Below are 15,564 nucleotides of genomic sequence, written 5' to 3'. Positions count from 1 at the left end.
ATGACCACAGACGTTAAGTCCCGTAGTGCTCAGAGCCATTTGAACCATTTTTTTTAGAATCGTGGCTTGGGATAGTACATGCGTATTTTACCCGAAATCTGAAACTAAGGAACAGTCTAAAAAGTAAATGGATACTCATTCCCCAGAAAACTCAAACAGACACTCTAAAACCGCAAAATTATGGTATTATTACTTGCTATTGCAAGGAAAGTTTGACAACTGATTTCGCGAGAGTAACACGTGAGAATACTTTGGGAGACTTATGAAACTCCAAAGATCAATCCAAAACAAACGGCGCGGGATGTTTAGAAAAGGATCGATGTTCCCTCATACCGATGCGGTACCCCATACTGCGAAACGAACGAAGGAAAAACTCAAACATTTTGGCGGGGAGATTTTCCAGCATTCTCCCTATTTTTTAACAAAAAAGCACTCCAGATCACAATAAACTATTTACTTTTAATTACGTAAGCAGTCTCACCCTACACGACCATCTTGAGACCAGATGTTCCAGAAGAAGTGTGGAGGCAGTTCGCGGAGCTGCTGTGAGTACGAACTGGTAGCTGAGGCAGGTACTCGCATTTCAGTTTGGATGTACAGATACCTTGAAAAACTTGTGTAAGTTATGGGCACAAGTATACAAGAAGCTCACTGACTCTCATTGACAGACACCTTCACAAATATTCCAGACGCCATACCGAGCAGAAAAGAGGAGTGACTAAGACGTTGGTGGACCGTGCTAAAAGAAGATGTATTTCGACGAAGATTGTTTGAGAATAAATGACTACGCTGACGTGGAGGTAAATAGGGCAATACATCCTAAAAGATTTGAAGTTTCTGGGGAAAATCAACCAGCTAAAGGGAGAAATGTAAGTATTCCCTTTCGTAAAAGCAGTCGCAGATTCCGTCAGCAGAGTACTAAGAAAGGCGGTATTGAAACAGTGTTTAAAGCAACAAGAAAGGTGGGTGAATATTTGAAATCTTCAACGGACTTACGCCAGTCGCTTGTCACGGCAAGAACATACGAAATCCAATGCACGTGCATTCAAGTGTACGTAGCAACTACTGAGAAAAGCATCAACACCTGGTTCAAAGGACACAAGAGCAATTGTCGTCTGGGTAACACAGATAAATCGTGCACTGGGAAGTGGCAACCACCAAATTCGATTATCTGATACTATAGTTTTCTCAAGGACCGATAATTACTATGCTATGATGTAGAGGAGTGCCACAGAAATTCAAAAATACACAAATAACTTTAACAGAAAAGGAGGAGGACTGAAATTAAACGAATTGTATACGAACTCTTCAGCAGTAAAAATTGTGTATGAACTCTTCATCAGTACAAACTCTGTAATGGAGTGATTCCATTGCGGCCGCTGGGACGACACGGGCTGTATGGCGACAGTGGTGCTCCTGTCCAGTAGGACGTCTCGGCGTCACAGCTGCAGCATTAGAATCCTACCTTTACACATGAGGGCGCGACTCTGCGATCTTTGGCAGCGGCTGGATGCTGCCACGACACGACCGTTACGCGGCTACGAGTAAAGAGCTTGGCTTTCAGAGCTGTTTTCAGCTACAAAATCAAACAAATACGTCCTCATAGCCTTTAGGGATGTTTCCACCGGTGGCAGACGAGACGCTGGGCACTAAAGGATGCCTTAGACGACGAACCTGATAAACAAGGTACTTGTTTAAGAGGTTTACAACACTACATACACTTGTTACCAACGTCTCATTTATTTTTAGAGCTATCTGATCCTCTTCCTTTTTGGCCCCACATGTCTCCGTCTTTACTATATGACATACAATTTTTATTTTGTTGCTAGATGTAATTATCTTTTTCTCATAATAATGGTGCTTTGATTTCTCGAATACTTATTTCAATATTTTGTAGTATTCTTTGTAATGCATTACAATGCTAACATCAGGGCTGTTCCTAGATAGTAGTTACAGCCTCTTTTTTGTCCCACATGTTAACTTTATTCCGTGTGCAATCCTTGGTTTATTTTTAGACTTCTGTTTGATTTCAGTTACCTTTAGGGGAAAACAATTTTCAAAAGAGGAAGTAAATTTATTAATGAATGCTTTGTTTTTATATTTGAGTCATAAGTATTGTAAACATCTATCCAATTCATGTCTTTGAGGAGTCTCTTAAAATACTCAGTTTTTGACTGGTTTATTACCTCCTGTACTCAGATTTAATAGAATTTTTATCCACAGGTTTCAACATTTAACACAAGATGATGCATGTCATGATAAGGTAGTCCATTTACTATTGGTTTTGTGATATTTATTTTTTTCCTAGATTTGTCTACAAATATGTTCATCACTAGCAGTCTCAGAACATAGAGCATTTACATACCCTAGTTGTAAAGTTCACGACTGCTACGGTCGCAGGTTCGAATCCTGCCGCGGGCATGGATGTGTGTGATGTCCTTAGGTTAGTTAGGTTTAAGTAGTTCTAAGTTCTAGGGGACTGATGACCACAGATGTTTAGTCCCATAGTGCTCAGAGCCATTTGAACCATTTTTTGCAAAGTTCACAGTAGGAATTAAATGGAATGACAGTACACAGCTCACGCCATATTTGCATTGATGTCGATTAATGTCTATAGCAGCTAAATATAAATGAATTCGACAAAGAGAACTGCCATCTGACGGAAACGTATTTCTTTGAAATCAGGGATGCCATGCGAAACTTTCGCACTTTTATGGTTTTACATAATGGCAGTATTTGGAGTAAGTGTAGTTGTTAGGCTAAGGGTAGCTGTGAGAATGAAGAGAAAACATCTTTAAAAATGAACCGAATGACGTGAACTAGTAATCACGAATTTATGATACATCCATGTATATACATTTCCACGTGTCCAAAAATGTGTTTCCATTCAGGGTGTTTCTACCGGAATGTATGACGGGCAGAGATTAAAAACTGTCAGTAGGGCTACATAGCCTATAAGTCGACAAATATTTGCAATTACAGTAAGCACGTTAGACCGAAGCCGCAGTAGGTAAATCGCAGTCCAAGGCGACAACGAAAAATATTTTTGTCGTTTCGGAAAGTATATTCGTTTAGAGAAGTCAGCTTTCACGGCGGCAGAGATAATGGACTACCGCAGTGGCTGCGACGGCATCAACGGTTATGTGCTAGTGTAGTTGCTCTTCCGAAACAACATCCCATACGAGCAAACCACCTGCGTCTTTACTTGTGGTTGCTCGTATTTTAGGTACTTGGGCTATGCACAGCTCTGTGTAGAAAGAATGGAGTCGAGCAGCGCGCGTCTGCTTTCATGCCATGCAGCTAACTGGCTGCAAATAATAACCTGTAGCTGCGATCCTGCAGTCAAACAGTCTATGCACTGGCTAGAATTGCGAGTTAATAAAGTAGAAAGAAATACAAAATACGCGTAACGTTGCATGGTCACTGTTATTATCTATGGTATTGTTGTATATTAATTACCCAGTTAATAAGTACTCTGAAACAAATAAAATGGTATTTGTAATAACATAATACAGAAAGTAAGTCTCCTATTCGTGATTAATAAATTAGACTCGTAAACTATGAAAATGAAGCTGGACATCCATGAGGACCTTTCGCCTATTACAGTTAAAAGTGTTTATCTTGAAATTTTCCATTAATACTAAGTTTTAGTGTAATGGATATGTAACGTCAGAAGCCAGTTGAAAAATCTCGCTAATGATAGCTCATTCATCTCTTTACGGTTAGTATGTATTGAGAAAAAGGGACGTCCATTTTGGAAATAATACATACGATACTCTCTGACATCCAACAATTACGCCTTGAAAAATCAGAACTTTTATCGGGTCGTGGGAAGATATTTCATCATATTGATATAAGTAACTTCATACAAAATCTATAAATAAGAACAACACATTTTACAACCCAAAAAACGATAATGAATGAAGCACTCTGCACACTTATGTACGACACAAATACAGTAGAAAAGCACAGAATACTTAATATAGCCAACTTGTTAACACCGTTTATTAGCATGAAGTCAAAGCTGTTACTCGCAACAGGACCTGCAATATACACTGCCCCTCAGTCGAGATTCTCCGATATTATTGACTTAACAATGCTGGCACCAGCCACGGTGTGTCTGAATCGTTATTCTCCCGTCTGGCATGTTGCTGCGCTTCTCAATTTTATATTCCGAATGAAGGAAATTCTAGGTCATAAAGAGCTAGATTTATCACAGGGACTTAGGTGGAACCTTTATGGTGTCAACCAAAAATATGAGAATATTTTGTGACAGTTGTCAGAGTACGTGCCTCCCTCTGAGAAAGTCTGAAGGTATAATCACGCCTTTCGATAGCGAAAATGCAATTCTGAAAGTAGCCAAATTGTGTCTGTACTTGCATTCTTCTTTATATTCCGTGCCGTGTGTGTTGTTCGTAGCATAATTTAGCTTAAGTAGCGTGTAAGTCTAGGAACCGATGACCTCAGCAGTTTGATCCCTTAGAAACTCACACACATTTGCACATTTTTTATATTCCGTCATCGTGGGACGTTCCCCTTGGTGTAATAATAACAGTCGCTGGCTGGCGATGTGCGGATCACAGATTTGATCGCTACCTTCTTCTGTTTTTTATTGTTAAACATTTGTGATTTGCGGAAGGTTTGGGACCATTTTATTTATTTAGTATACGAATTTGCTAGCATATTCTTTTTTTATAATAATAAGAGCACTCAGTGCTGAAGGAAGACGTTCAGTCCCATCTGATAAATAAACGTGCATCCGAGTGAAGAGCTACTTCTTGTAGATGACTATGTTCGGTAACTGGTACTTGATTCAGGATTCTACATGATAATACTTGTGAGTTCTGTAAAATTACTAATACATTTTTGACGCCCATATTAATCCGAAAAATCTTTCGGAGAGAGTACGAAAACGTGCAAGATGTGGTTCAAGTGGCTCTGAGCACTGCGGGACTTAACATCTGAGGTCATCAGTCCCCTAGAACTTAGAACTACTTAAACCTAACTAACCTAAGGACATCACACACATCCATGCCCGAGGCAGGATTCTAACCTGCGACCGTAGCGGTCACGCGGTTCCAGACTGAAGCGCCTAGAACCGCATGGCAACAGCTGCCGGCGTCCAATATGTACTCCACAGCAATAATTTTACGATTATATTGAAATATAAGTTGTGCTATAATAGCCGAAAGCACTCTCATCTGTTGATAGGTCTGTCCTTACTTGAACGATGACCGAGTTTTACGTCTTCTATTTATGTTCAAGTATGAAGAAAGTGCATACTTTCGTTGAAGATCGCGGCCGTGTGATGTAACACGAAAAGTTGCGATGGGAACAGCTGGCGTCGGCTCCTCTATGAACGATTACCAGAAATACGTTAAAGCTGAATTTAGAATGGGTTCGTTCCAGAGGGTGTTTCGACAGAGATTTTTTTGGACAGTAATATTAGGGACAACAGCATTTACGAGACAGAAAGTACACGTCATTACTCTAACATGCATTGCAGAACACACATAAGCTCGGACTTATTTGCAGTCAAACACCACATTGGCAAGCACACAGAGTACACAAGGGTAAGGCTTTCAACGCCAGGAGCTACTCAAAAGGAACGGAAACCGCAGCCGATCCAAATTGCTGTCTGCTTACCGACTAGCTGGCAAAGCAATTCTACACACATCGCTACTCAGAACGGACGGAAACTGCAACCGACGTATGAGAGCTCGGAGAAAATACCTATACATATACTAGATGTATCCGGCCACACTTTGCTGCGGCTACGGTCGCAGGTTCGAATCCTGCCTCGGGCATGGATTTGTGTGATGTCCTTAGGTTAGTTAGGCTTAAGTAGTTCTAAGTTCTAGGGGACTGATGACCATAGATGTTAAGTCCCATAGTGCTCAGAGACATTTTGAACTTTGCTGCGACACAGCTGCTTAAATGGAAAAGAAAGAAAAGAGAAAATGCACGTTTCTAGTAAGTGTGGGAATTAGACGTACGTCCTGATCTCTTTCTATCCCCTACCACTGTCCATCTCCCCCTCTCCCTTTCTTTGTATATCTGCTCCTCCTTCTCCCCCTCTCTCTCCACCTCCTCCTGCTTCCTCTCTCTCAGCCCATCAGCTCCTTCCCCTTTTGTCTGTCAATCTTCCGTTTCTCTCTCCTCTCTGTCCATCTCCTACTTCCCGGTTTCCATGTCCATTTTCTCTCAACCTCATTTGCCCACCTCTCTTCCCCTCTGACTTTGAGCCTTGTTTACTGTTACTGTGATTTTTGGTAACTATGTTCTCCTTTTATATATACATTGCGTTTTCTATCAGTAGCCTGAAGTGATTCCTATCACGTATTATTTCTCTATTTTGTTGGCATCTTTCTTTACTACCTCTATCCATCCTTCAGTTTTTTTCAGCTTACTAACCTAATTAAAAATTTTCTTTGTAATCCGTGTTTCTTCCATTCTTTTTAAATGTTCATAAAATTTTAGCCGTCTCTTCCTCATTGTATCTGTGATCTTTTCTGTGTTTTCGTATAATTTCTTCATTTCTCCTTTTAATCCACCTATTTTCAGTGTTTTTCTCAGGACTTAGAATTTTTCTTAGTATTTTTCTCTCTCTGTTTTCTAGTTCCCTTAATTCACCTTTTTTATCCAATGTTAGGCACTCTGATCCATATGTTGCTTGTGTCCCAATAACTGAATTATAATGTCTAATATTCGCTTGTATGGATACTGATTTCTTATTGTAGTAGTTTTGTGTTAATTTATATGCTTTTTTATCCTTTCTTTATTTGTTGTGTTATCCAGTTCATTGGCTTGTATCCACTCCCCAAGGTATTTGAATTTATCAACTCTTTTAATTTTTCAGTACTTTGTTTTCATAAACTTTTCTGTATTATGTTCCTGTTCTATATACCCGGTTTTTTCAAGGGTATTTTTAGCACAGTCTTTTCAGCAATCTCGTGTAACAGATCAAGCATAACTGTTGCGTCTGTTCGGTTTTCAGTTATCAATGCCATATCATCCGCAAAGGCTGAACATTTCACTTCAAATTGGTTCTTTCCTTGGCCCACGCTTATACCCTTTGTGCCTCTACTATTTAATGTGCTTTCCCATGTTTTTACTATTTTATGTAAAACCAAGTTAAAGAGAATTGAGGATAGTCCATCTCCTTGTTGAATTCCTGTTTTGATTTTGAATGGTTCCGAAATTTCACCTTGAAACTTAATCCTTGATGTTTTATCTGTGACGTTTGTTCAACAAGTCTCCTGGTATTTTCGTCTATCCCTGATTTCTGGAATAGTGTTTTTCTGTCAACTGAGTCGTAGGCCTTCTTGAAGTATAGCTCTCACTCTCAAAATTGTTTTTAAATTAAGAATCTGTTCTGCACATTATCTACCTTTTCTAAATCCTGCTTGATAATCTCCTATATTAGATCCTGCTTGTTCGTTTATTCTATTTAAAAGTGCTTTAGAAAGTATTTTGTATGTCACTGGTAACAAGGATATGCCCCTGTAGTTGTTGGTGTCTGTTTTATATCCTTTTTTATGGAGAGGATGGATCAATGCTTGTTTCCAGTCACTGGGAATGTTTCCTCTTGTCCAAATGTCTTTAATTACTTTGTGAATTTTCTGCCATGCGGATAAGCCCCCTAGTTTCCGCATTTCTGCTACAATCCCATCCTCTCCTGGTGCTTTGTTATTCTTCAATGCTTTGATAATCTTTTCTGTTTCTTCTACTGTAGGTGATTACGATGGTGGATTTTCATGTTGTGGGTTTTGAAACTGAAATCTGTCACTAGGCTCTTCCCAATTTTTTGGTTTTCAAAGTATTCAGCTAAAATTTTACAGTCCTCTTTATGGCTTAAAACCATTTTTCCATTTTTATCTTTAAAATGTAGGCTTAGTGACTGGAAACCTGTTAAAACTTCTTTGAAATTCTTATAGAAGTATCTAGTGTTGTTCCTTTTAAGGTCTTAATCCATTACTTCTAATCTGTCTTTGTCATATTTCAAAGCAATCGATCAAGAACTTTCAGAGATTAAAGACTTTGAACAAAGCAGCATTTACATTTTTATAACGTTTACCATATTACTAACGTATACCAGATGGTGTTCCAAAAGACATAAGTTTTCGAATGCAATGTTTTTTAAAATTTCAAAGCAATACATGAAGAATTTTTGGAGATTTGAGATTTTGAAGAAACGAACATCTACGTTTGAGCTTATATAGAATCTGTAATTGTTCCTAATCGCAAATATCCGAAAGTTTATGACCGATGCTTTAAAATTTTAACACAATGTTTCGTTGTAATAAAGTGTATGTTTTCTATGTGTATTTTTTAAAATATGTGATATGCAATTTTTTATAAATTTAAGAACAGGGAAATGTTGTTACAAAAATCTCAAAAAGGCATATTTTAATAAATGGATACCTACAAGCACACTCTTTAGAATGCAACATTGTGTCAAAATTTCAAAGGAATTAGTGAAGAATTTTGGGAGACACATGATTTTGATCAAACGAACATTTATATTTTCATTTATATAGGTATGTCAGAGGAGTCATTGCCGAATATATATATACAATGTTCATCTTAGAGTAGCACTTACACTGTACATCCCCAATTATTTGTTGGATGTATACCTCTCTCTGTCGTTCGCTATTGTTCTTAACCCTACAGCACACCCTGCCACAACGGAAGTTAGTCGCAGACGACTTAATAAGTGCCATTTCATGCAGGGCCGTCGTAGCTAGGCTTTTCCATATATTTCTTCCCTCTGCGATTTTGCAGAGAACTTTCTCATTTGTTATCTTATTATCAGTCCACCTGATTTTCAACGTCCTTTTTGTTTCTGTTGAGCACTTCAGTGAGAAGAGAGTTTGATGCAGCTCTCCATTCTACTCTATCCTGTGCAAGCCTTTTCATTCCCGAATAACTACTACAACCAACATCCTTGTTAACCTGCTTACTGTATTCGTCTCTTGGTCTCTCTGCACAGCTTTTACCCCCACACACTTCCCTTCAGTACTAAACTGGTGATCCCTTGATGTCTCAGAATGTCCTAACAACCGCTCCCTTCTTCTGGTCAGGTTGCGCCACAAATTCCTTTTTTCCCCAGCTCTGTCCAGTATATCCTGATTAGTTAGTGATCTACCCACCTAATCTTCAGCATTCTTCTGCATCACCACGTTTCAAAAGCTTCTATTCTCTTGTTGTCTGAACTGTTTATCGTCTACGTTTCACTTCTATGAACTATCGTACTCGCTGGACTGTTCATTTCATTCAGTATATCCTACTTTTCCTTGGTTTCATTGAGGATAGTAATGTCATCACCCACTCTTGCACCCAGACTTTAATCGCATCCATGAACTGTCTTTCATCCATCACGACTTCTTCGATGCACAGACTGAAGAGCAGTGGGGTGAGGGTACATCCCTCTCCTGCACCGTTCTTAAGGATATTGCTGGTACATGGCTTAGCCACAGTCGGAGGAATGTTCTCTGAATGAGATTTTCCCTCTGCAGCGGAGTGTGCGCTGATATGAAACTTCATGGCAGATTAAAACTGTGTGCTGAGCCGAGACTGGGAACTCGGGACCTTTGCCTTTCGCAGGCCAATGGCCTACCAACTGAGCTACCTAAGCACGACTCACGACCCATCCTCTCCAAACTTCACAAAGTTCTCCTGCGAAACTATCGGTAGCACTACTGGAAGAAAGGACATTGCAGAGACATGGCTTAGCTTTTCTTCCAGGGTTGCTGGACTCCCCCCCCCCCCCCTCCCCTCCCCCAATGTCAAGCAGGAGAACTTCTGTGAAGTTCGGAAGGTAGGAGACGTAGTACTGGTGGAAATAACGCTTTGAGGATGAGTCGTGCTTAGGCAACTCGGTGGCAGAGCACTTGCCTGCGAAAGGCAAAGGTCCCAGTTCCGGCACACAGTTTTAATCTGCCAGGAAGTTTCGTATCAGAGCACACTCCGCTGCAGAGTAAGAACCTCATTCTAGTTACCTACAGGTTTTAGCGTTCTCTGCGACATCCCGCGGAATCACAGACGCAGTGACTCCCAATGGACTCGTTGTCAACCCGCGTCACAGACTAGTTCATTTTGAGTAGCTCCATGTGCGAGAGGTTTAAAAGTACACTTACAGCTCGTTGACGCTTTCGCTACACAGACACTTACGTTAGAAGCAATCAATGGTGCGATCGTCAGTCGCTACAGATTACTATTGCGTGCCGTGCAGAATGCGGACGAGACGCAGTGGACACACTGTGGGAGACGTGGACAGCGCGTGCTGGACCAAAGCCATCTAGATACAAGGTCTACATCTAGATACAAGGTCTACGCACAGCGGCCATATTGGCACGTGACGTCACAAACTGTTGGCCATCTTATCTGTAGTCGGCAGTCCTGTTGGGGTGTATGTTGTGTTGAAAGTGTGTGCCACGTGAAAGTGATATACATTTCATAGAGTATTCGCCTACTGTTCTTCGAAGTATGGGATAGAAGTGTTGCGTTCCCTTTTGCCAGGGAAATTATAAATCCCAAAAAGGCATGAAAGTGCACATGTTTCGATTTCCCAAATGTGTGAAGTTGACAAATCGCTGGATTGCAGCTATTCCGAGACAGGAATTTGTGTCTTCGCATCATTCGAGGGTAAGTAAAAGACAAAAAATTTATAGCGTCTTATTTGATTCCATACCACTGCATTTGCCAATTGGTTTTTAAATATATGTTACGTATCATGTACCAGTATAATTTGTTTCTTAATTCTGGACCATTGCTGCGAGGTTAATACGAAGCAACTACTGTCACACAGAATAGTTGTGTTAATTAGTGTGGCTCGAAAATATTTAGAATTCCTTATCATTCCTACCAGATTATTGAGTTTCCAGTACTTTTATTTGGAAGAGCTACAGAATGATTTTGTTCAGTTTTACATCTGCACCTATTCGGAAATAATTTCAATTTGAGTAAACTACCTTAGAAAATTGCTTTAACGAATTCAGTGTTCGACATATTAAGCAGTATAGAAAGCAGAATTTCGACTTAAGTGCATTGTGATTAAATTAACAGCACTCTGTGACACGAATTTCAGTCAAGGATATAGGAGAAACAATCTTTTCATGTTTAAGTTCCAAAGTTCTGGAGAAACAGGGGAATGAAATATTTTTTCGGGTTTTTTTATTTACCAGGTGATCAAAAAGTCAGTATAAATTTGAAAACTTAATAAACCACGGAATAATGTAGATATAGAGGTAAAAATTGACACACATGCTTGGAATGACATGGGGTTTCATTAGAACAAAAAAAAAAAACACCCCATATTGATAGACGCGTGAAAGATCTCTTGGGCGCGTCGTTTGGTGATGATCGTGTGCTCAGCCGCCACTTTCGTCATGCTTGGCCTCCCAAGTCCCCAGACCTCAGTCCGTGGGATTATTGGCTTTGGGATTACTTGAAATCGCAAGTGTATCGTGATCGACCGACATCTCTAGGGATGCTGAAATACAGCATCCGACTCCAATGCCTCACCACAACTCCGGACGTGCTTTACAGTGCTGTTCACAACATTATTCCTCGACTACAGCTATCGTTGAGGAATGATGGTGGACATATTGAGCATTTCCTGTAAAGAATATCGTTTTTGCTTTGTCTTACTTTGTTATTATTGCTATTCTGATCAGATGCAGCGCCATCTGTCGGACATTTTTTGAACGTTTTTATTTTTTTTTGTTTCTAATAAAACCCCATGTCATTCCAAGCATATGTGTCAATATGTACCGCTCTATATACACATCCCGTGATTTATTTAGTTTTCAAATTTATACTGACTTTTTGATCATCCGGCATTAAACATTGCGTCAGGAGGTGTTCAATTTCGTCGAATGATATGAGTTTCGTGAGAGGTCAGCAAATTTTGAAGTGGAGAGGAAAATTTACGAAAATAACCAGGGAAACAAATTCTTAAATTCTGTAGGAGCTCCAGCTACTTCATTTTAAACCGAAAACGTCTGCTTGTTATTGCATATTGCCGATTTTTTACTGCAAGAAAACATAGCTCCTGAGGTAAAAGACAGAATTTAAAATTACAGTTTGCATTCGAGCCTAAAAACGCGTATTTAAGGCAAATCGTCAAAATAATTTTACGTCTTGAAATACCATAGGGCAGTTTTGTTTAGTTACTTAGTTAATGATATAAATTTCCACACTTTCATTACGAGGCCGTGTAGAAGAGGAAAGCACGAGAATCCCTATGCGGCCTCAGCTCTAAAACTCGTAAAGTTGGGTCGACCGAAGCGTCCGATGCCACCCGTCGGCTTTGACCCGTGACGTAAGGCTGTTGTGGTGTGTGACGTCACGACGGCGCGGAATTTAGTTTGTGAGAGTGGCGTGTTTGTAGGTGTCGTTTTGATGCGATCGGTGGTGCTCTCTGATGGTGTGTTAGGTGATGTTTTTGATTTAGTTTGCAAGTGTGGCGTCGTGTGTGAATTTTGGGTAATTGCTTTTTTTATGTCTTTAGTAGGTATGGATCTGTCTGACAGGGTCAACATTTTTCGGTTGTCGGCTATGATGGGGGACAGTGCGTTGTCACTAATAAAATTTCTTCAACTATTCGGATTTTTGGATGACGTCGTGAAGTGTTCAGTATGTGGTGAAGAAATGAGGCTGTAAGGTGTCAGGCAAATCCAACACCTTCCATGAAAACCCTGACATGATAAGCAAATCCAGTAGTATGTCACATAGCTCCGAATAAATCGTGACATTAAATTAACCAAAGTAATACGAGTAACGAGTGAGCAAATGGAATACCACAGACTAACACAAGAATGCCTAAGTGCATGTCATACCTTCCCACCGTGAGACAGACGCAGTTCCGAGGGGAGAAACGAGAACAGAAGCCGAGAGCAGAACCGTGTTAAACGAGAAAGCCCTACGGTAAGGGACGGACACCCACGTCGCCAGCTAACCATTAGGACCACCCCCCAGCCCATGTTAAAAGCTAGAGCCTTAGCGTGAGACTTATTCGCGTCTCTGTTACGTCAGGACCACCCCCCAGCCCATGTTAAAAGCTAGAGCCCTCCAGAAGAACAGTATAGATCTTATGATAACACAAAAAGGGCCACCCCAGCCACATGTTTTAGCGTGAGACTTTTTCACGTCTCTGTTACGTCAGGACCACCCCCCAGCCCATGTTAAAAGATAGAGCCCTCCAGAAGAACAGTATAGATCTTACGATAACATTAAAAGGACCACACCAGCTGCAAGTTTTAGAGTGAGACTTTTTCGCGTCTCTGTTACGTTGCAAACTTTAGAAACATTGCCCCATCACGAAAAGTATAACATTTCTCATTGGATAGCCAGAATTTTTGTAGGCAGAGCTTAAGGTTAACATTGAGCCCCTGATTGGTCAGATGAAAACACAGCCAGATAGTTTTTTTAAACCAACTTCGGTAAATTGTAGTAAGGAGAAGTTAGGAGAGAGTTGCTTCCGAGACGGCGAGGTGAGCGGAGCTGTGCTGCCCGCTGCCCCCTGACGAACACCGACAAGGTAATGAACGCATGCGATGCCGCATAACAGCACGTAAAGCTTCACTCAGAACTGCAGAAGTCTCATCTGTTACACCCCCTTTTTGCGTAATACTAGTGTCGACCGTCAATTAAAGCTCATGGTGTTCACATTTGCCACTTGAAGTAAAAATCTGAAACGCGATGATTTTTCTGTTATATAGTTATTGAGAAGCCACATCAGCCACTGTAATTTACGACAAGTTAGACAAGTAATTAAAGATAATTGAGGGTCACTGTAGACCATTTTGATAGTTTTCTCTTTTGTGAAAATTTAAATCTAGATTATAGATGTGATATGGCATAGGTCATCCTTCGATCCATTGTAGAACTTGGAAACCCATTCAGGGAATATTCGTTCACATTTTTGTTGAACGCAGTTGGTTTTTATCATCCTGTATAAAACATTTCCTTTTATCAATAGTGCAATTTATAAACAATGTTTTGTGAGTAGAATAAAATTTCCAATGGTAAACTTAACTGCTTTTTCGACGTTATTTTACCAGCTAACTAAAAATAGGAAAGCCTTGAACCCCTTCCACAAAATTTAGTTAGTATTAAGATTCTTTTACAGCGAGTGCGGTGGAGCTGACGCTGAAATCATTAAGTATTTGATTATATCATCGCTAGTCTCACTGAACTCTTCTGAACTCTACACGTCATGTGTGGTCTGGCGTCTCCTTACCAGCAACAGGTCCCAGGTTGAAACTAGTCAATTCCCTAAAAAACACGCTCAGAGCGTCGTTGCGCGAAAGTGGTAGGGAGACACGACTTAGAACAAACAGACACCACGCAGAATGTTAGAAGGCTTACTTGAAGTTCCGGCGTCTGGGCCAGGGACGGCTGTATGTGGAGATGTCATAAGGATAACAGGTCAAGGGAAGTGTTCGATGCCAATGTGTGGCTGTGAATGTTGGTATTGGTACTGGGAGATGTTTTTGAGCTATATAGGTCAAGGGAAGTGTTAGGTCCTAATTTATGGGATCTGAAGCTGCTGTTGAGCTATATAGGCCAAGGGAAGTGTCCGGATCCAGATGATGTGTTTAGTGGTATATGGGGAGTTTTGTGATGTCGGTTTTTTTCGTCGTTTTGCGTGGTTTTGTATGGGAGTGGGTGTCTAAATTTGTTTATATTTAGTTTGTCCCCACCCAAAATACCCCTGTTTCCCGCGCTTGTCCCGTTAGTGTCATTAGGCTTTTTGTGGAACGTGCCTGTGTTTGTTTTTCGACGTATTTTCGTCGTCATAATGTGTATGTAACGACTTTGTATGAGCCATATTGGAATCGTGGTTAATGGTCGTTTCCGCCATATTTGTGACGTCATGGGTCAAAGCAGACGGGCGGGATCAGACGCTTCCGTACTTCCGTAAAGTTGGTATAGCTTAACAGGAGCGTTCCGGTACAGAGCCGGCCATCAGTATGTGACGTCACAAGTGTGCGCGCAGGCCCGTAGTCTAGGTGGTGTCGGCTGGACGCGGCACAGAGGCGAAAGAGGGCCCGCGCTAGGCAAAGGGGCATGCTGTTGACTGACCCGGTGACTGGTATTTGCTGGCGAGCGGGGAGGGCGTACTGATGTATCCGATGCGAGCGATCCACGGGTAGGCGCCGAGCGCGGCGTTCTTGCCGCCGATGATGCGGTCGGCGGCGCTGAGGCCGCAGCGGGCGTGCTCCAGCAAGCGCCACGACGGGTGCTGCTCGGGGTCCGGCGGGCGCTCGCTCGCCGGCGCCGCCCGCGCCTCCTTCGCCACCACTGCAACACGCCGGCAACATGCACAGTCTACGGAAAACAATCACTGCTATTATGAACACAGACTCGATATGGAACTGAGAGCTGCAATGCCTCGATAATTTGCTCACTCATCCTTGCTCCCCTTTCTAAATATATCTGCGATGAACTCTTCTTTAAACTCGACATATTTTTCCTCTCCGCTAGCAAGTAATCCCATGAGTGCAAGGTCACAAGTTCAACCTTTAGTAAGGCTCATTCGCAAGTTAAACCGAACCT

General features: G+C 41.2%; 1 protein-coding gene across 1 annotated transcript in view; it reads right to left on the bottom strand.

Annotated features, from left to right (window-relative positions):
- Window positions 1-15,564, bottom strand: part of LOC126474973 (spaetzle-processing enzyme-like) — a 105,535-nt gene that overhangs the window by 49,769 nt on the left and 40,202 nt on the right. The window contains exon 2 of the mRNA XM_050102533.1: window positions 15,117-15,309. Coding sequence (XP_049958490.1) covers window positions 15,117-15,309 — 193 coding nt within the window. The remainder of the gene's footprint in view (window positions 1-15,116; window positions 15,310-15,564) is intronic.

Source organism: Schistocerca serialis, chromosome 1 (assembly GCF_023864345.2).
Source record: "Schistocerca serialis cubense isolate TAMUIC-IGC-003099 chromosome 1, iqSchSeri2.2, whole genome shotgun sequence".
Lineage (NCBI taxonomy): Eukaryota > Metazoa > Arthropoda > Insecta > Orthoptera > Acrididae > Schistocerca > Schistocerca serialis.
Note: the sequence above shows the minus strand (reverse complement) of the source record. Positions and strands in the feature narration are given on the sequence as shown.